The sequence below is a fragment of the Callionymus lyra genome, chromosome 11 (genome assembly GCF_982586985.1).
Source record: "Callionymus lyra chromosome 11, fCalLyr1.hap1.1, whole genome shotgun sequence".
In the NCBI taxonomy this organism is placed as follows: Eukaryota; Metazoa; Chordata; class Actinopteri; order Syngnathiformes; family Callionymidae; genus Callionymus; species Callionymus lyra.
In genome coordinates this window covers 125,180-145,888 of record NC_141828.1, presented here as the reverse complement: position 1 = coordinate 145,888, position 20,709 = coordinate 125,180, and the positions used below count along the sequence as shown (strand labels likewise).

The following is a 20,709-nucleotide window of genomic DNA, read 5'->3' as shown; positions in this document are numbered from 1 at the left end:
TTATGTTACTGGTTTCATTCAAAAACATTCCTTTTATCTTAAGAACTGACAGTCAAAGAGAAGCATATGACTTATATTTACAGTATATTTAATGCTTACATTTGCAAGCACAGTATTATAATCAATTAACAGGTAAAATGAGTTCATGTAGAATTACATAATGTAAAAAAAAACAACTGTGGATAACACAATGACAAGTACCCCCCAAATCGATAAAAGTCAATTAAAAGATGAAATTGAATTATATTTATTTAATGTGTGATACATGGAGACGCGTGGAAATCTGTCGTAGCAGGTGGATCAGAGGTCATTAAAGTGCAGTGGAAATGATGCCAATGGAATGAATAAATATAATAATAAAGATTTGAATTCATGAATTATTTGTATCTTGGTTAATAATACAATTCATTTTACATTAACAATGATATTCAGGGATTCCGCTGATCCTTAAAAATCCATTTAATTCATGAATTCTTGTCTAAATGTAACATGGCAATGAAATGTCGTAAATCAAATTTTCAAAATGTGAACACATGGTCAAGATTTTATGTTAAATTAAAAACCGGAAATATGGTAAGCAACTTTGGTAAAGAAGCAAAAGGTGTAACCAACCTTTTTCAGTGAACAAAAATTTTTTTTTGTTTTATTTAAAAAATAAACAGTTGCCAAAGAAGTCCCTAAATATATGTAATTGAACAAATAAAAGAGAGTTAACGTCTAGTGATAATTTCAATAAACGCAGAATATTACAAATGAATTGTAAGAAAACCAGTTTCATTTGTTTTTATTGAATAACAATTGAGCCGAGACCAATCCTGTCACATTTTTGGAACCCAGCCTGAGAACATGGATCCAAGTTCTGACCAGAAAAACGTCATTAAATGAACTGTTTTGATGTCTCGACGACGCCTGAAACTGCTCTGATCATCTCTGAAGCCACAGACAACTACAGTGTGGTTGAGAGATGGTAGGTAGGTAGAACTTTATTGATCCCTCACAAGGTCAGCTTCGGGATATTGTTTTTTTTCCAATTAGCCATAGCAAATACAGCAATTTTCATTAAAAAAAAAGAATCAAAATAAAATAAGAACAAGAAAAAAGAGAAATAAAGAGAAAGAACAACATGATACAATCTTAAGAACAAGAAAGAGAAAGAAAAAATGTTATTGGTATTTCTCCTCAAAGCTTAGAAGAAGTTGTTAAAAGAAATGAGAGTATTTTATATATTTTTGTTCTCTTTGGAATGTGGAAAAATAATTGTACACCGTGATCTCATTAGTTATTTTTCCAAAAAAACATATTGAAAGGAAGAAAAAAAATGGATTTCTTGTTTGTTTGTTTTGGAATGTTTTATCTCTTGATCAGGTGATCGGGTTCGGGTCCCAGTTGGACGAGCGACGTGACGTAGCACAAGCGCGCACACACACACACACACACACACACACACACACACACACACGCACACAAACCGGCTTCTGCGGCGCTCGCCTGGATCTGTATGTAGGGAAATGACCGCGAGTGACCTCGAATGATTCTCCGTGTTATCGCTGCACGTCTGCGCTGAGCACGACCACCGAACGCGTCGAGATTTGTTTAGCAACCGCTCACCGTCGTGTGGACGTCGGCGAAGGGAAGCGACACAGACGGCAGGGACGCGTCCGTTTGTCGGCGTCTGTCAGCGCTAGCTTTCCGCTGCTATCGTTAGCCTTGCTAAGCTAACGTTAGCATTCGCTCTCCTCGGTCGCCTATGCTAGCAGAGGCTAAGCTAGCGGCTGTCATGGATAAAGCCAAGTCATTGATGGACAAGAAAGGCGCCTCCGGAGCGTTTCTGCACAGCGGCCTGCGGGGGGGACTGGTCAACGGCCATGTCGCCGTGGTCGCCAACGGGTCCGGCGGCGCGGACGGCGGCGGCGGCGTCCATCACCACCACCGCGGGGAGGACGCGGAGTGCAACGGCTCCCCGGCCAAGAGGTGCAGGCTACGGCGGAGGACGGAGTCCGTGCGGCGGAGCAGACCACGTAAGTGCGGGACTACTTTCTCGAGGAAGGTTTTTTATTTTTATTTTAAAAGGGTGAACATCTTTCACCTTCGTGCGACCATTGATATCCACGACCGTGATTTATTGTATTATTTCATTCATTACTGTGATGAGTTCTCCACGTATGACGACGATAATAAAGCTATAATAAAATAAAAATAATTAAGATCTATTTGACAACATTGTCGTCGAACCAGCGGTCGCCAGGGAAACATCGTTCTGTGTGTATATGAACTCGGGCAGATATTTGCTGCGCCGCCATTGGTCGAGAGATGTGGTGAAAAAGCTCCTGATAAGTGGGCCTGGCTACATCCGGCCAATCAGCGGGCGCCTTCTGTCTCCATGAGGCAATGTGAATGGAGCCGTGGCCACGCCCCCTTATTTACCCACCGCGCGGCGTGATGAGAGTTGAGATCATCTTGACAACATTCTAAGAGTAGAGAAGAAAGTTTGACTGGCGAAGTGACACCAGAAGGAAGATAGTTTTTCAAGATATAGTATTTGGAGTACAGGATCTTAAAGCATGCTGCTGGAAACAGATATTTTGCATCTTAACAAGAAGCTCATTATTGAGAAGAAACCCGGTAAGTTCAGTTCGCGTCAAAATGTAAAAGGTTAGTAAAATGTGTTTTTTTTTTTAACACGCCTTAATAAAATGTTTAGTGTCTGGCAATATAAAGTTATCAAGAATGTACTATTTTTTTCTATTCAGATTTGATTTATTTTTATTCATATTATTAAAACTTGATATACTCACAGGTAAAAGGTTTTCTTAGACATAGAAATCTGAATTTTCTAAACAGTAATATTTGGGGGAAACTGTTCAGTACATTCCACTGTCAGTTAGTCACCAAGTTGAGACTAAAGTGTAAAACAGCAGTTATTGTGATAATTGTCCTTGTATTTACAGTGTAAACAAATTCTTCCATAAATCCTGAATAAATCCGGATGCTGTCGAATTTTTCTAAAAGCATCAGATTCTGACATATTACTCGGACCTCACGCCGTGAGCGTTTAATCTCACATACATTCTGTTTGAAACACGTGTAATCCTGTTTGACTTGTAGTGACTTTAGTCAGCGCTTTATCTTGCCGAGAATAAACATGCAGCACAATAATGATAATGGTGGGTCACAACGTAAGTAAGTAATATTTGTATAGCGCTTTTCCAGACCAGGGTCACAAAGCGCTTAAACAATCAAAACGAAACCCAATAAAATATATACTTTAAAAGGCCAAGACACCACGAGACAGACACAGGAGTCACAGGGAATCAAGGAAAAGCCTGCAGGAATAAAAGTGTCTTAAGATGTTGTGGTTTAATGTAAAAAGAAACTCACCTGCTGAAACACTGAGAAAGCTCTTGAGCGCACATAGATAATTGATCTGAAGCTACAAGAGAATAATGTGCAGTGGGACAACAGGAAAATCAAGGTGCATATTTTAAAAGCACCTATTAACAATGAAAACCATCCTGACGCGGGCATGCCTTTGATAATAATAACATGACGTGTGATTGTCTCTGTGACGCCAGCTTGATTTACTCTCTGTTGTTTGCAAAACTTTTTGTTCAACTAACACACAGGACAAGTTTTACATGATTATTTTAAGTCTTTAGTTTGTATCTAAACTTGACTGCACTGGTATGGAATGTTGAAGATATCAAGTATGCAGTGTTGGTTAAAAGAAATGACAGCAGATTTGCAAGACCTTGAATAACCCTAGTACGCCCCTGTATACGAGTTAAGAATGTGTATACTGTATATATATATATATATATATATATATATATATATACTGTATATATAGAGGACTTTGATTTTGAGGTCTACAGATGGAACTTAGCATTGTGATAAATCTGGTGCAGCAATTTTTTTTTAATGTAACCGCACATTGTCCTTTTAAATAATTTGAACACTGACACTTTAATGTTGTAAGAGCAACATACGTGTATCGTTCTTACAGGCCAAATTGCACCAACCAAAGACGTACTAAATAAAACTCGACCCATCTCTAGTAATCTGTGTTGAGATGTTAAAATTTTACCAACCATCCATCAAAATATTGTTAAACACAACCTGAAATGCTAAATAATGAAGCGAAGGTGTTTTCTGCAAGTTTAGTTTAATTTTTTAGTGCATTGCAATTGTTATTTTTCAATGAAACTTAAATAGTAAATCAAAGTGGAAATGGAAAAGCAGCTGCCAGTTTCAATGTGTTTGTGCCACCGAGCAGGGTGGAGCCAATGTTGTCTTTGTTCTACTGGGTGATGGTTGGAAACTGGGCGTGTTGAGTTTCACCATGAAGAACGAAGGGTTTCACCAATTTAGAGCCTCTTCTGTGCCGCTGGGTGAAAACCGTTACGTTATTGTTCCGTTGACAAAAGCGTGAAAAGGGCATTTCACTCGATATCTGCCTCAGTACAGGTGTGATCGGACATTTGTGATGAAGCTTCTGTCTCCCTCGGTTTATTAAAACGTTGCAATGCAAAGCCTAAAAGCAGAATCCTGTAAATAAATATAAAAAACTAGTGAATGGATAAATGATCCTTCTTGAAACCTCCAACAATTTCTAAATATCCAGTCAATCGACTCACTGTACAACAAAAGTTGGACTTTTGTGGACTTTTGTGTTGCTCAATCGAGATTGAATTAAATAAAGTTTGTTCGTGTTTCATCAACACAGTCATGTATTCTCTAGGATGTCTGGAAATGAGCATCGATTGGTGTATTTTCATGCTCATCATTTTGAGTTAGTAAGTAAAGGTTAGTTCTAATACTTTCACTTAACAATCACAATCACTGAAACACAGATGCGTACAAATTGTATCTTCTACTTACAAGGCTTACACGGCGGTGGATGTCATGGTTGTTGTCCATCTTTATCCACTTAATGTACAAGTATAAAGCAGTCTCGAAGCCTCTTGTGAAGCACAACTTACTGGATCAGGCCATATGAGATGAGTGGTTGAAAGTTAGGACAGTTCTGTTCTTCAAATATCACAGAAGTGGAAATGGAAGGCAAAGAGTAGTGGTGGATGAGAATAAAGTACACGTGTCTCTGCACAACACACCTTTCACCTAAATGATCATAAACATCCTGCACTACTGCGTCTCATCCTGATCCTTGTCACAGTGACCTTTGACGTGCGTCATGTTTAGTGTGAGTGTGTTTGAAACATAAAACCTCCACCGGTGTCAGGTACACTCACGGCTATTGTTGGAAGTATCTGTTCTCACACACATTTGGAATAATTCCCATACATTTGACTCTCCTTCTATTAAACTCATTTACATAAAGCCACTCCAACACTCTCTACCTGTTTTTGTCTGTTAAATGCTATGATGCCTTCAGTTAAGTCCCGTATGGTTCTGTACTGATTCAAGCTACTGCAGGATTTGCACGCACACAGTACATATTTATGAAACCATGTAATACCTTTAGCTAATATTTACCTCCATGTTGTGGTTTTTCCGGTTCTTGTCAAGAATATGCTCCAGAAACAACACAACAAATATTTGTATAGAGCAAATAGACATGCATGCAATTATTTGATAGATCCTATTTATGTCCAGCCAGGACCGGGTGTGAGTCGTTGATGGTATTTTAAATGTCCGTGAGTGTTGTTGTTTGTTATCTTGAACACGTGTAGTTATTACAACAATCATGTGGCTCCTTGTGCCTGTTGCTATTTCAAATGTACTTTTTATTTTGATCCTAGACTTTACCTATTATAATATAATAATCAGAACACATTTCTTCCCAGTATTTAAAAAACAAAACAGGAATTGTTTGTGGTGTTGAAAGTACAGAATAAGAAAAAGAAAGTGTAAATAAATTAAAAAACCTTTTTATAAAAAAATCAATGGAATAATTATATGGTACATTTTATTTATATACATATATACAGTATGTATTTTGGATTCATAAAGTGTCAGGCCAACTACATTTGTTTGCTTTTGTGGGTCCAAAATGTATTATTGATTATAATGTATTTTAAGCTTGGGTAGTGGATCATTCCCTCTTTTGCTATTTTAGTTTGTGAACACAAGGGTGAGTGACCCTGAACTAGCTGTTTAACTCTTCAGTTAAAATGGTGAAGAATCTGTAAAGAATGTATTGGACCTCAGAAAGTGAGAGTATGTTTTATCTGGTGATGTAACATGCCTTCGTAGCACTTTCTCTACTTCTGGCCACCATAAAAATCCACTGTAATAAAGTGCAATAACCCGATCAAGTTTGTGACTTCTTATCTTAACTTGGACTTTGTTGGACTCTTGTGAAATCTTCTGATTGTCATGCCAGAGGACCAGGGTGATTTAAAAAAAAAAAAAACATGCGGACACTAGTGTCCAAATGTTCCCTGTTTGTCTGTTGGTGCGTGAGGATGGCTCGCATTCCTTTGAGTCCCTTCGTCAATGACAACAAATTAATAGTCGGTCACGTACGTGCGTAGCTATTTGCCTCACAAGGTTTAGATTGTTTAAAACGGGCTGATGGGTCAAAATATCAAAACTGACTTGTCGATGTCATGGTTAGAACATTTTGGATAATGTTGATTAACCATTGGTTAACCAAACAATTTTCTCTTTTGACTTCAAAGATGACTGTCAGTTGGAAAACTTTTAGCTATTTGATGTTTTAACCTCAAGCTGAAGCTCAACTTCAATGTTCAGAGATGTTGCTACACACATTCACTGATTATAACTTGCCAATAACCACAAGTTTATACATAAACAGACAAAGAAAGAATACCAATAGAGAATATTGCATCAGTTTCTTCGATTTAAAATGTACGAATACCTATAATTATCTATAGTTTTGAAGGCTTTCCTAGCTACGTCCTTTAAATGGAAGCCTAGTTCTTTGGCTTCTTGGCAATACAGTTAGGATATTAGTAGTCAAACCTCTATCATTTAAATAATCAGCTACTATATGTAGATTCTGTAAATTACGTTAATTATATTGCAGGAGCCGTTTTTACATTCTCTAATGTGTCCTCAAGGTATATCTACTGTATGTGTCTTTAGTTTGTTGTTTATTAATGCTAAAACAAGTTACAATTAAAGTTATTTTCAAAATGTTGCCATTGCTGCATCTTGCTTATCACATTATTAGCTGCTTCATATGTCGTGGAACCCCTGTCACGCCATTGCCACGTACCACATTTGGATTTCTGTACATAACGAAATAGAGGCACTCTTTGCGTCACTTTCTAGTTCATTATCTATGAAGTGAAGAGCAACTTTAAAATATGAGGGTAAAAATGAAAAAAAAAAAGGTTGTTAAGTTTAAGTTACAAAGGATCTTAAGAACTTGAGCCATTTAGAAATGTGACACAGGTGAACAGGTACTAATGTTAATTATGCATTCAAATGATAATAAATGTTTAAATTGAACAGGTTCTACTTTCAGAACTCGATACAACTGCAATGGATACACGTTACCATGCATTTAAGTTTGGACATCTATGTTAACAAATGGGTTTGAGTTGGCAGAAATGAAAAGGTTCAAAAGTTCAGTAAAGTATGAAAATCAATATCTTCTATTATTTTCAAGGTCACTTGAAATAAATTATCCTCAAAATGTGTCTGGAGGTAAAATGTATAACAAGGGATTGTATCAGTATGAAAAAAACAACTTATTCTAGTCCATTCATCTTGTGACTACTAGTGGAACCTCCAGGTTGAACCTTCAGGGTGAACCCAGCGTTTGTAATAGCTTTGGCTGGAGGACCGACCAGCTCTCCACTGGTCAGTGATAGAATGTGAATGAACAAGCTCTGTGTATTTGTGACGGCGCTTGCTTAACAGTGTGTGCAAAGTGCATCTTTGTGAGATGCTTCGAGTAACGTTGATCGGTGCTGGCGTGCAGCCTCACTTGTGTTACGAAGCAGTTGTACATGCTTGTTCAAGACGTGAATACTTTTTTAAATTCCAGATGGATCTATGGATTTTTCATGACCAAAATGGTACATTTGGGCTAATCTATGCTACATTTAATGAAGAGTATGAGTCAGAAAGATAACTTAATGTACTACCAATTAAACAACAACCTGGACATGTTTCACATTTTCCTGATTTGTTTTTGTGATGCATTGAGTTTATAAACTAAATCTTTTCTGTCACTAAATAACCCGTTGGTTTCTTGGACCTTGTGACGCAACAGTGTGTGTCCAGGTAATGAGTAAACGCGTTTAACAAGGTGTTCAACCTTTTAACCCGATAACTATAAATGTTAATGGCCCTTTTTTTTTCTTTTCTTCTTTGTCCATTTCTTTCCTCAAATGTGTTGGTGGTTGGCATTTCTCTCAGTGATGGGCTGAGGACTGTGCATAATTCTGTCAAAGATATTTATATGGGGATTATGATTGACTAACTTCTCCCGACCTGCACCAAGAGGTTTGAGGTATGAACTGTTTTCAGGGACAGGCCTTCAAGGTGTGGCAGATAAGACGTATTAAAAGAAAGCGCATGACCAGCAAGAAAATGTTTAGTGCATACAAAATACATCTCACTATAAAGTTGATCCCTGAGCCCTGGTTGGGTTTCTTTGGTCCCGTATATATTTTGACTAGTGACTGCTCTCCATGTCCTTATAGAAAGATCTTCAGACAGACTCGAGATCGTAGCACTTAACAACACTGTCATTGGAAGTATCTGAACCAACCAGAACGGCCAGACCTGTAACATACATAACATTCTTTTATATTCTATCTTAAATCTCAGATTTATTTTTAATATGGAACAATATTGTATTTTTGTTATTCACACCATATTTCACTTTAATTATTTCCTTGCTACAGATTCTGCCAGTAATGTACATTTCTCTCTGGGAGATGAATAATGTATACATGTATCTATGATGATATGGCGTAATCAAATTTATGTCATAATATTATTCGTCCTCTCATATATATCTTTTTACGGTTAATGTAGTTATTGTCGTCCCATGGTGCAACTGTGAATTTAGACACAATTAGATTAAAATTTCCATATGCTTATTTAACTTAATAAAGACACTTTTATTCATGCAGGCTTTTCCTTGATTCTCTGAGACTCTTGTGTTTGTCTCGGTGTTGTCTTGACCTTTCAAGCATATCATTTATTGGGTATTGTTTTGATTGGTTAAGCGCTTTGTGACCCTGGTCACACTAGCAAAGCGCACTACAAACTACAAACGGACTTACTTACTTACTTAATTGAATTGTAAATGAAAAATGTAATTGCATTATTTCTCATAAAAACACTTGTAGCTTTGGGTTTATTTTTAACTTTCAATCCGGGAAATAAAAAAAAGTAGGATTAGGCGGGGAACGTGAGGTATTTTATGGAGCAACCATCCGGCACTAATGGATGCCTGGACGATGAGTTTGGACTGTGAATCCAGAGATAAACTGTGCCAGAAATCGTGGCTTAAGTGGCTTTCAGAGCAAAACACTGCCATGTGATGGATGTTGTTGCATCCAAATTGTGTCTCTTTGTGTAAACAGTATAAACATATTTAAAGTATTGAATAAGCTACATAATGGTTACACAGGTTGACAGTATCTTGTCAACATACCTAAAAGCTTTAAAACTAGTAATGGTTAAGAGACTTGGACGGTTTTAGGAAGTGATAAAAAATTTGCCTGAAGAAGAAAAGCTTATTGTTCAGGACTTGGCCGAATAATAGAAATAGAAGGAACTATGTTACCGTGGCAACCTTTGTTTCCTTCTATCTTCTATTAGGCTGCGAAGTAGACTCGATGTTCAAACCAGTTGACTTTCCAGAAATACCAGTTTCCTCCTGGTAGCCATGGGAGGTTCATAGATAATGTTGCTCAGGTAATCTTTAGCATTGTGTGATTTGTCAACATATCAGTTTTCACTCTGACGCATGTTCATTTCTGATGATATCTATAGAAAGTATTCAGAAAAATCCTTGTCTTGACTAAATTTAAACGAACATAGAACCATTAAACAAAGTCATTCATGCAATATTTACGCCAAGCATTTTCATTGTTGTTTTCTTTTGACTGCAAAAAATACTTTTGCTTTTGACTGCAAAAAATACTTTTGCTTTTGACTGCAAAATATACTTTTGCTTTTGACTGCAAAAAATACTTGATTTAACACGTTTCTCCTCCTCAGCATTTCCCTGGTTTGGCATGGACATCGGGGGCACCCTGGTCAAGCTGGTTTACTTTGAGCCAGTCGACATCACAGCAGAAGAAGAACAGGAGGAAGTCGAAAACCTCAAGTCCATTCGTCGCTACCTCACCTCAAATGTGGCCTATGGTACGTGTCGAAGTCACTTTGTCGTTTTCAATCCTCCAGTCTTCAAACACTTCCACCTCCCAAGTATCTACACCAGTGTTTTTCAACCTTTTTCGAGCCAAGGTACACTTTTTCCATTGAAATAAATCATGAGGCACACCACCACCCAAAATGTAAAAAAATCTGACATCACATCAATGACTGCACGTCAACCAATAACCATTTGATTGACACACAGAGCAGCCAATCTAGGCTCTCTTCTCTTTTATTTACAGATAAATAATGTTTTTCGACTTATTAGGTAAAATTTGATATTTTCCCACGGCACACCTGACGATCTCTCAAGGCACAGTGGTTGAAAAACAGTGATCTACACAACATCCTTCTCTCTCTTGTAGTCGCCTTATCAATAGCAGCCATCATTGACCGGCAGCCCGGGGCCTCATGAGGTCAGAGTAGAGTGTAAAACATCTAATTTTCTATTTATTATTGTATTAACTCTAAATACAACCACCTTAATTTATTTTTTAAGGACAAATTTCCCTTTATTTCTTTCTCATTTTAGCAATTAATTCTTGTTAGCGTGGAGGATTTCAGCCGATTTAAGACCCGAAAGTAAGATGTAAAATAAAGTAAAAACCTCAAGCCAAGATTGTTTTGGCTCCAATGAGCAACATCCACAATAATGTGTATTCAAGCGTTAAGTAAGTATTGAGATGGGTCTGAAGATTTTGAATAATCACAAGCCTGCTCAGTCAAAGGTGTGGTTAGATGCTTCTAGAACAGTTGCCTTCAGCACCTTAACCTGTTTTGTGTACTTCAAACCAGAAGTGTTGTTTATTAGTTTTCAAAGATGTTGCTATTATGGGAACTGAGTTAAGATTGAGATAAAGATTTATTTCGTAAATTTATATAAAAGCTTTCTCTACCATGTCTGTTGTGTCCATCAATCTTGTAAAGACTTGCATTAAGTCGCATCGAGTCTCATCTATTTAGTCCAATCCAGCTCTGGGACGACTCTTTTAAAGTTGGTGTGTGATGTGATGTTCCAGGTAAAACTGGAGTCCGGGACGTCCACCTGGAGCTGAGGAACTTGACCATGTGCGGCCGAACAGGAAACCTGCACTTTATCCGTTTCCCGACGCAGGCCATGCCTCGCTTCATCCAGATGGGTCGAGACAAGAACTTCTCCAGCCTGCACACGACCCTGTGTGCCACCGGGGGAGGGGCTTACAAGTTCGAGGACGAGTTCCGCACGGTGAGTGTTTCCGTTTCGACGCCATCTGCCGTTTCATCCGCGACGCCGGCGTCATCTCCTCCGTTCGTTCGCTGCAGATGGCCGACCTGGAGCTGATCAAACTGGACGAGCTGGACTGTCTGATCCACGGCCTGCTGTTCATGGACCGGGTCAGCTTCAACGGACACCCCGAGTGCTACTACTTCCAGAACCCCTCGGACACGGACAGCTGCGTGAAGAAACCGTGCACGCTGGACAACCCCTTCCCCATGCTGCTGGTCAACATCGGCTCCGGGGTCTCCATCATGGCCGTCTACTCGGAGAACAACTACAAACGTGTCACTGGGACCAGGTCAGAAAACACACTCGCAGAAGTCTTTATAAATAATCCTTTGTATAAACAAGAAGGATGAGAAATACTCTATGCTATGAAAGTAATTGTCCGTCCTGATACACCCACTGCTGTTTGCACACATCGCGTGCCTGACTTCTAAGTCAATATCTTACTTATTTTTAACAGATTTGTTCCTGGTTCAGAAACTTTCAACCAGATCTGAACACCAGGAACTAAGAGATCAGAAATGCCCATTAAAAGATAAAACAATGACTTGCAGGGAACATTTTTTGCATATTTATCAAGTACAAGTTATCCTTGACAATCATTCAAAGTTTAGATATTTCAGCATTTGTAAAAAACCTTCCGTGATTGCTTGGTTTTTGAACCTGGAAACCCTTTACTGCCTGTACTTTACCGCTTGAAATCCCATTCAAACCTCAATTCCTTCCAGTTCAACGCACAACAAAAATGTTTTGTCATCTGCAGAAAGACGCTGGGCTTTTTTTATTAGCTTTTTTGTTATTATTTATATTTTATATTTAAAATGCCTACTTACAACGTTTTGAAAAAGGATTTACGAGTTAGACGTCAGCCTTAAACACAATTTATGATTGATTTGATCAATTATAGGGAAGTATTTATCAGGGCTGTTAGACTGTTAAAATAGTTGAATTACAATTTTTTTTTCATTAAAATGTGTTTTTATTTCAAGCATTGAATAATTTTTATGCCAACAGACAAGAGTTCTTGAACTTGAACTTTCAACCAATCATGGTGGCAATATTCTACGACCATGTTTATGTTGAATATAAACATTGAATTTGCCAAAACATTTTTTTAAATAATAGGAATTAATTTCATACTGTGTACTATGTGTTCATTAAACAATTTAAACCCTTTTAGATGTAATTATTTAATACAATTATTCAAAGAAATAATTCTATGATTAAAAAAAAAAGATTTTAAATATCAAATTCAACCCTTCAATATTCTGATAACTCCACACAAACCTCTCATTCCTCACCCGAGTCAATGCTAGTGGTTCCAAAGTCGAGACTTAAATCCAACAGTGAATTTGCAATTAAAGCCTCAACCTTAGATCAGCTCAGAGAGATTAGACTCAGCAGTTCTGCTCGGTTTGTTTCGTTTGAAAACATTTCATTCCTTCGTCGTTGTGTTTTGATCGTTATTATGTTTTGGTTAGGATTCTTTGTGATAAGATGAAAACACAAGATCAGTACATTTCCTCAGCCCCTCCCTCTCACACATGCAATAAATACATTTATATGTGTATATATTTGTATATATACATATACATAGGTGTGTGTGTGTGTGTGTGTGTGTGTGTGTGTGTGTGTGTGTGTGTGTGTGTGTGTGTGTGTGTGTGTGTGTGTGTGTGTGTGTGTGTGTGTGTGTGTGTGTGTGTGTGTGTGTGTGTGTGTGTGTGTGTGTGTGTGTGTGTGTGTGTGTGTGTGTGTGTGCTACTAAACACACAATAATGTGTCCCAAACATAAGCCATAGTAACATGTCTTAATAATAATAATATTTTGGACCATTTTGTTCCATTTTCATGATGGTGTTTGTCGCCCCCTGCAGTCTGGGAGGCGGAACATTCCTGGGGCTCTGCTGCCTGCTCACCGGCTGTGAGACCTTCGAGGAGGCCTTGGAAATGGCCAGCAAGGGAGACTCGACCAACGTGGACAAGCTGGTGAAGGACATCTACGGAGGAGACTACGAGCGCTTCGGCCTGCAGGGGTCAGCGGTGGCGTCCAGGTGAGTTGTTCACCTGTGAGCGCGGGTTCCGACCCTTGAGTGGATTCTAATTTGAAAGAACCACAGTTTAAAATCCAATAGATGGGTTGAGATACAAACCTGTAGACGGAGGTCATGAAAGAGAACTAACTTTTATGGTATTGTAGTTATTGTTACTTGACTATTATTACTATTATTGTTTTTCACTTTAATCATGTATTTCTTTAAAAATAAATTAACATATCAATAAGTTGCCTATGCATTATGTACCAACAATAGTTGGTACATAATGCATACATTTGCAAAAATACCATTTTTTTTCTTTTTCTTTGGTTTGGGATTTGAAAACGATCAATTGATTTTTGGCTCCGGTGAGACACCTAGTGGCAAACCAGTGGCACTACGTGTACTGGCTTGATGCTGTTACTTTCTTGAAGCCAAATGTTTCCTCGGCTCTGTGTAAGGATCATAACAAGTTCTAACAATAAACGTGAAGTAGTTTCTTGACCTGTACATAATTGGACTTCTGTACCTTCGTGACAACAACAACTGTGTTGTGCCCCCCAAGATTAGATTAGATTACCTTTATCTTCACTGCACAGCAATGAGTAAAGCAGAAAGATATTATTACGGAAATCCTTAAACGATAAGTGACTGGAGAACACATGCTTGTCCACACGCATCCTGTGTTGTTCTCATCGTTATCTTGACCTTTAAAGTATATATTTTATTTTATTTTGTTTTGATTGTTTAAGCGCTTTGTGACCCTGGTCTAAAAAAACGCAACATAAATACAAATTACTTACTTACTTACTGTGCTTCTCCAGCTTTGGTCACATGATGAGCAAGGAGAAACGCGACAGCATCAGCAAGGAGGACCTGGCCAGAGCCACGCTGGTCACCATCACCAACAACATCGGATCCATCGCCCGCATGTGCGCCGTCAACGAGGTGAGGACTCACACGTGCAGGAACGCACACAAACACACACACAAGTGTAGTTTATACGCACACACGTGGAAGTAGAGTTGTGTGAACGACTCGATCAGGGAGGATCTTAAAAGTCATGGAAGATGACAGTTTATTGAGCGTGGTCCCCGAGGAGTATTTCTGTGTGCTGTGAGCTTCTTTACAGTGTTGCCTTGTGTCATGGCGATCAAGCAGCATTGTACAGGGCTTTCACTGCACTCAGACCAGCAGCTCGATCTGCCGGTTACACTCGAACACAACAGTCCTTACGCACATTTACAAAGATTTTTTTTATTTACTTTTTCATGTGTTAAAATATCAATAATAAATTAATTGTTAAATATTCAAGATGCTCAAAAATACCTCAGAATTCCCATCTTTGTGCCGATTGTTACTATAATAGTGGCAACATTTTTGTATGTTTTAAGTCGTTGGAAAGTATCAAACTGCATCACGTAAAACATATTTATTTATTATTTATATAAAAATATATTTACACAAATGTGAAAAAAAATAACTGCATCTATTATTTTAAAATGATTAAATTCAATTGCGAAGAAAATCAAATTAAAATGATTGAATTAAATTATGAAATGAAAGCATTCAAGACATACGTAAACAATAAATCAATATAAATCTCAATAAAGTTCTACCTTACCTTACCTTAATATTGAAAAATAATGCAATGCTCTTAAAATAACATTACCAAAAAAATAAAAAATTTAAACATTTTGAAATTATGTTCAACTTTCGCTGACATTCTCTTGGTAGAGATGGATCCTTCAAAAGATCCAGATGGCAGTCCGGAGCACATTTCTCCTCCCATACGTTTAGTTATGTGCACTCATAGTTATTATTACTCATAGTTATAAATATGCCACTGAAGGTCACTGGTTAGTACGAGTTACACAATACTTCCACTAGAGGGCGCCGTCCACGTGGCTTAAGATAAACGTCATGGAAGTTGTTTGACAATAAAGTTGCTCAACAGAGTTTGAAGTGTAAAGATAAACAGAGTTACTCGCTAACATAGCAGATGTTCCATCTGCAGCACAGTGTTTGTCGGCCCCTGTCCACTGCCAAGAGTACGAGTCGTAACAATTCAGAAAAGTGAAATATTTGAAACAAGTGTTTTCGTACAAGTTGTGTGTTTAATGCTTGTTGTGTGTCACTCTGTCAGAAAATAGAGCGTGTGGTGTTCGTCGGGAACTTCCTGCGCATCAACACCGTGTCGACCAAACTTCTGGCCTACGCCATGGACTACTGGTCACAGGGACAACTGCGGGCGCTTTTCCTGGAGCACGAGGTACGAACTTTGAATAAACTCTAGTTTGTTTTTTATGTCTAGTTTTCAAACCTTGAACTTACATAGTTGTGATGAGCTTCTATACTCTATGAGTGGTTCCTTTTTAAGCTTTGTTTTTAAGCCAAATTACCATATTATATTCTCTTTTAGCATTTGAAATGTCATCCATGCAAACTGACACCGAAAATGTCGTTTGTACATTAACCTACACACGCACATATTCATTCATTTTTGTGTCATATTATCGGTGTCTTTTGGGTCAAAGGTTACGGTCATTGAAAATTGGTGAGGAAACCGTATGAACCCTCTGAACCAACGACACTTTCCACTGGTTCTTATACAAACTCTCGGATGAACCATCATCTGCGACGCCTGAACAAGTGTGTCTTCCGCCTCCAGGGTTACTTCGGGGCGGTGGGTGCGCTGATGGAGCTGCTCAAGACGTCGGAGGACCCCTGAAGCCCAACCCCACAACGTCTACGGTCTTTTACGATGTCATCACCCCCGTAACGCTGTGATGTTTTCAACTCTATTTGCTGCGACTTTTCCTACGAAAAGGTCTCGGCGGCTGCTACAAACGAAAACACTTAAGATCCGTACAGAGACTGAGAAGCCATTTTTAACTTGTACATACCCCCCCCTCCCCCCTCACCCCCCCACTCTCATGAAAGGTTTTAATATCCTGATTAATTTATGTTTTTCCTGGAGTGCATCATGTGGTGAGATGTCCGTCTGCTCTTTGAGTTACTGTGTGAAGACCTACTGTAGGCCCTGGTGTTGCTGAAGGTCATTCCAGTGAGATTATCTGCAAAATGTGATATTTATTTGAGGAAAAAAAAAGGAGATACTGATACTGTTCTTCTTCCAACCACGTGACCTGTAGCTGAACAGCACACCGCGGCCCCTTGAAGCCAAACTATCTCCTCGTAACACTGCTCATGGCCTTTACTATTTTATAAAATGTCTCCGTCAGCTGCCAACTTTATTTTTGTTTTAACTACTTTTTCATGGATCTGCTCGTGTCACTCACCGTTAGGCTTTCATCGATGTTAAAGGGATTATAGTTTTTATTCATTTTTTTATTAAGTTTTGCTTGACGACTTACACAGGTAACTTTTAAAATTAAAATTAACATCCTTACTTACAACATGGCATCAGAAAAAATATTGAATCAAATTAAACTTAAATAGAAGCCGCACCTCGCTGTAATATTAAATGTTATATCACGGATATGTTCGGACCAGGGACGCCGAAAGGGCATCGGAGGTCAGGGCGGTCACTTCAGGGACGGGGATCCAGCTGGGAACGGCGACGGTCCAGACGCATGTGTTCAGGGTTAATCTGAGACCTAAAACCAACAAATGAGCGACTAAAGCAGCTGTGTTGCGTCATCGACCTTCGGACGGGCAGGAGTTTAGATTCTCAAGAACTTAGCTTCCATTATGTCAAGGGTTGGTCAATCTTAACACGTCTTGTCAAAATAGCAAAAAAAGTCCCAGTCTTTAGGAAGTGCTTTTGAGCTTGGCTCCTGCGAGGGTTTGGCACCATCGGTTTCGGGTCTGCGGTGCCATAAATCTTTGTGGTCTATGCTGACGTTTCTAGTCGTCTGGTCTTCGTGTAGGACTTCTAGGTTTGGCTCCAGGTTCTGGATTAATGATTCGTCAGAGTGGTCGATAAGTTACGTGTCGTAAAATCATTCGAGGATGTGCAGTTCCCTGAGTCAGCTAAAGAAATCCTGATGGTTCGACAGCCGTCTTCTACGCTTGACTTCCATCTTTCAGGTTATTCTTATATCCACGGCGTGTCGTCGTCTCGTGCTAACGGCGCTTGAACTGCAGCGACGCGTCCCGACTGTTTACGCTCGTCAAACTTTGAACTCCAGGGAAAGAGAAACACATTTGTTGTCGTGTGTGTGTTTGAGTTGTGCGCTCACTAGAGAACGTGCCGACCCGGGTTCCAGGAACAAGTTTTCACAGCCATGTGCGATTGTTTTGAGGATGTTGACGTAGTCGTCACGCGCGGTTCAACGACCACCGAAAAAAAAAAAACAACCAACGAGATTAAGTGGAAGATGCCAAAGTATTTAAAATACAAACACACTATGAACCCGTTGTTGTGAGTTTTAATGATCGCCATCATACCAGACACTATCCCTCTGGTTTCCCTCTGATCATTTAAACAACTTTTCAATTTAAAACCAGCGTTTAGCTAGTGAGCAATCCCTCGACCTTTGACCCCCAACACATCGACCCGCATGTCCTAACAGTGGTGATGACACGACAGATCCGCCGACTCTTTGTTTTGCCTTCGTAGCAGAGGAATCTGACCCGTCGACGACTCTTTGCTCTTCTTCGCCTTCCCTGCCTTCGTTCACGTGTACCGACGCCGCCTGTGTGTCCTTTTTTTGTTTGTTTTGTTTTTCTGATGTTTCCGTCTCGCCGGTACTTATTCCTGCCATGAACGCAGTGCAGTGACAAATCTCAAAGCCTTGACCACGTCGACTCCTACTGATGCAGTTTGTTTATAAAAGTCGAGCACTAAACGTGTACAGTCTTGTAAACTTCCATAGAGAATTACTAGTATTGTATTTTTATTTTTTATTTGTCTTTGTTTTTATTCTTTGGCCAGTCTTGACTAATGTGAGTTTGTGGCCCAACAGAACCGATTGTTCGGAGAGAAAAAAGGAAGTAACCACCATCTGAGATACACTGTGTGATTGATCCACTATGTTAGCGGCAACTTTTGTTTTAGGAACCTTCAGCCGTTTTAACTTTGGTTTTTAACCCCTTTTTTTTCCTCGCGCCAGGGTTTCCTGAAGAACATCACGGTCCTGGTCTAGTAGAACCTTTTAAAAGGAATCCGCGTTCGGTACTTTTTTCGATGGAGAGAAAAAAATGATGTCGAAAATACTGTTGTGTACGTAGAAGCCACTGATGGACCAGTTGAGTCACTGTTGAAAGATTCTTTCTCTGCAATATATCCTGACGTTCGTACAGTGATGATGATGCTGACGACTGACGAGTCAAAGTCGATGATACGGTTCCACATCCCTGCACCAAGTCGTAACAAAATGCAACAACCGGAATCACACAGTGTGTAACAGAAGACTAATTTATCATGAGTCTGATTTTTAACTTAATTTGAGTTTTTTTTTTTTTTAAAGGTATCTCTCTAGCAATGAATGCTCAGAGTTGTAATATATTTGTTCTGTTTATGGTGATACAATTGTACATTTGTGGAGATAATATATTCTAAAAACCATGTGCCAGACTCTGATGGGAATGTCACAAGTTCAAAAAGTACTTTGAGCTGATTGTCATATTTTTGTATGTGTGTGTGTGTGTGTGTGAGAGTGTGTGTGTGTGTGGTGTCAGGACATCCATGTGTTCACTAAAACAATTACAACAAAAGGTTTCATCGTTCATATCAAATCTGAATTGTTAACAAGGTTTTTGACGCACCTCTTTATACTTTATTGAATATTGTTTTGATTGTTTAAGCGCTTTGTGACCCTGGTCTGGAAAAATGCTCTATAAATACAAATGACTTACTTCCTTTATGACCACATTTCTCAGCGTTATTTCTCGGATAAAGAAATAAGGAAATGGTCAGTGTGCTACGGGAGATATTTGGTGAAAATTCCAATCTCATAAAAAGACACGCTGCCTAAAATATTGTCCTCAAAAACAAACTGACCTCCCTTTGTTCAAGAAAACAACTAAAGTGCCGTCATTTTATAGCGATTCGGGAGGAGCAGCTGAAGATTTGTATCACTGTCTCAACTTTCAATACACAACATTTGTTGCTGTATTTTCTACATGTATACAGGGGAAGATTAAACACTGCAAATATCCATGTTTTATTCCCCCAGTTAACCTTTTATCCTCCGTTCAATGGCCTCGGTTTGTTTGCGACGCTTAGAGCTAACGAACATTAGCATGGCTAGCGGAGCTAACAAAGCTAATGTTAAGAGATGGAAAATCCCAGAAAAGGCAGATGCTCGAAGTAAATGAAAACGTTGAGGGAGATGTTAAAGGAAAATACCAGCAAATGGCATCTTTTAAATGGAAAAAAACACGTAGACTGACAACCTTGACCACCTGCAGAGCCGGCCCTCCCATTAGGCGTATCAAGCCTGTTGTCATACATACAAGCACCACTTCGTCCTTTAATATGTAAAAACCTTCCTTTCTAAAAAGTCGCTTTAAATCATCAGACACCTGTGGTCACACAACGGTTGGAATCGGATTTAAATATTTAAATGAGAAGAGTGAAAAGTGAAAAGCTACGACTGTTAGCGCAAACATTTCATATGAACAATGAAACTTCTTCCGTCATGAGAACTCGATGGTTACAGTTTAGCCACTGGTGCTTTTTATTGGTTTTGTTTTTAACCGGGACCATGTGATGTGTCTCTGGACAGTGTCGTGCTTGGAGAAACGATCCGGGTTGTACGACGACTCCATCTTTAATTATCGGGCGATTTTTTCTCAGAGTCGGGGGTCGTTCACGGGGAATATGCAACTTTGTGGTCTGACCTTGACTCCTTGTCCTCGACTGCGTCCACACGCCTCGGATTTATTTTAATTTTTCCACCTAAAATGTCTGCTTTTCATTTAACAAGACACCAAAATGGACGTATGTCAGTCGAACGGGTGGATTTAACATGTCAAATTTTGAAACTTTTAATTTGAAATTATTATTATTAGTGTCAACATTGTTATATTGAGTTGAAATGGCTACTAAATAAAATAATTTCTAAAATGTTTTGGTTGGAATTAGACGTTAAAACAACGTAATCATTTAAAAAA

The 20,709-nt window shown here is 38.9% G+C and overlaps 1 protein-coding gene across 3 annotated transcripts; it reads left to right on the top strand.

The window, feature by feature from the left end:
- Positions 1-1,489: 1,489 nt before the first annotated feature.
- On the top strand, positions 1,490-19,159 carry LOC148068862 (pantothenate kinase 1-like). 3 transcript variants are annotated; one of them, XM_087802417.1, is made up of 8 exons: positions 1,490-2,018; positions 10,171-10,317; positions 11,349-11,554; positions 11,632-11,885; positions 13,468-13,644; positions 14,451-14,574; positions 15,773-15,898; positions 16,298-19,159. In XM_087802417.1, exons 1-8 carry the CDS (start codon positions 1,748-1,750, stop codon positions 16,355-16,357), a joined length of 1,365 nt encoding a protein of 454 aa, XP_087658543.1. In that variant the 5' UTR covers positions 1,490-1,747; the 3' UTR covers positions 16,358-19,159. The 3 variants fall into 3 exon arrangements, with proteins under 3 accessions (XP_087658543.1, XP_087658545.1, XP_087658544.1); XM_087802419.1 differs by lacking the exon at positions 1,490-2,018 and adding an exon at positions 2,465-2,622; XM_087802418.1 differs by lacking the exon at positions 1,490-2,018 and adding an exon at positions 2,472-2,652.
- Positions 19,160-20,709: the final 1,550 nt, after the last annotated feature.

What these genes read in the sequence shown, in the direction of transcription:
- LOC148068862 (XM_087802417.1), top strand. Translation starts at nt 1,748, where the DNA reads ATGCTAGCAGAGGCTAAGCTAGCGGCTGTCATGGATAAAGCCAAGTCA. An exon ending in GGGTCAGCGGTGGCGTCCAG is followed by an intron (nt 13,645 to 14,450) that starts GTGAGTTGTTCA and finishes GTGCTTCTCCAG; the next exon opens with CTTTGGTCACATGATGAGCA. An exon ending in CGCTTTTCCTGGAGCACGAG is followed by an intron (nt 15,899 to 16,297) that starts GTACGAACTTTG and finishes TTCCGCCTCCAG; the next exon opens with GGTTACTTCGGGGCGGTGGG.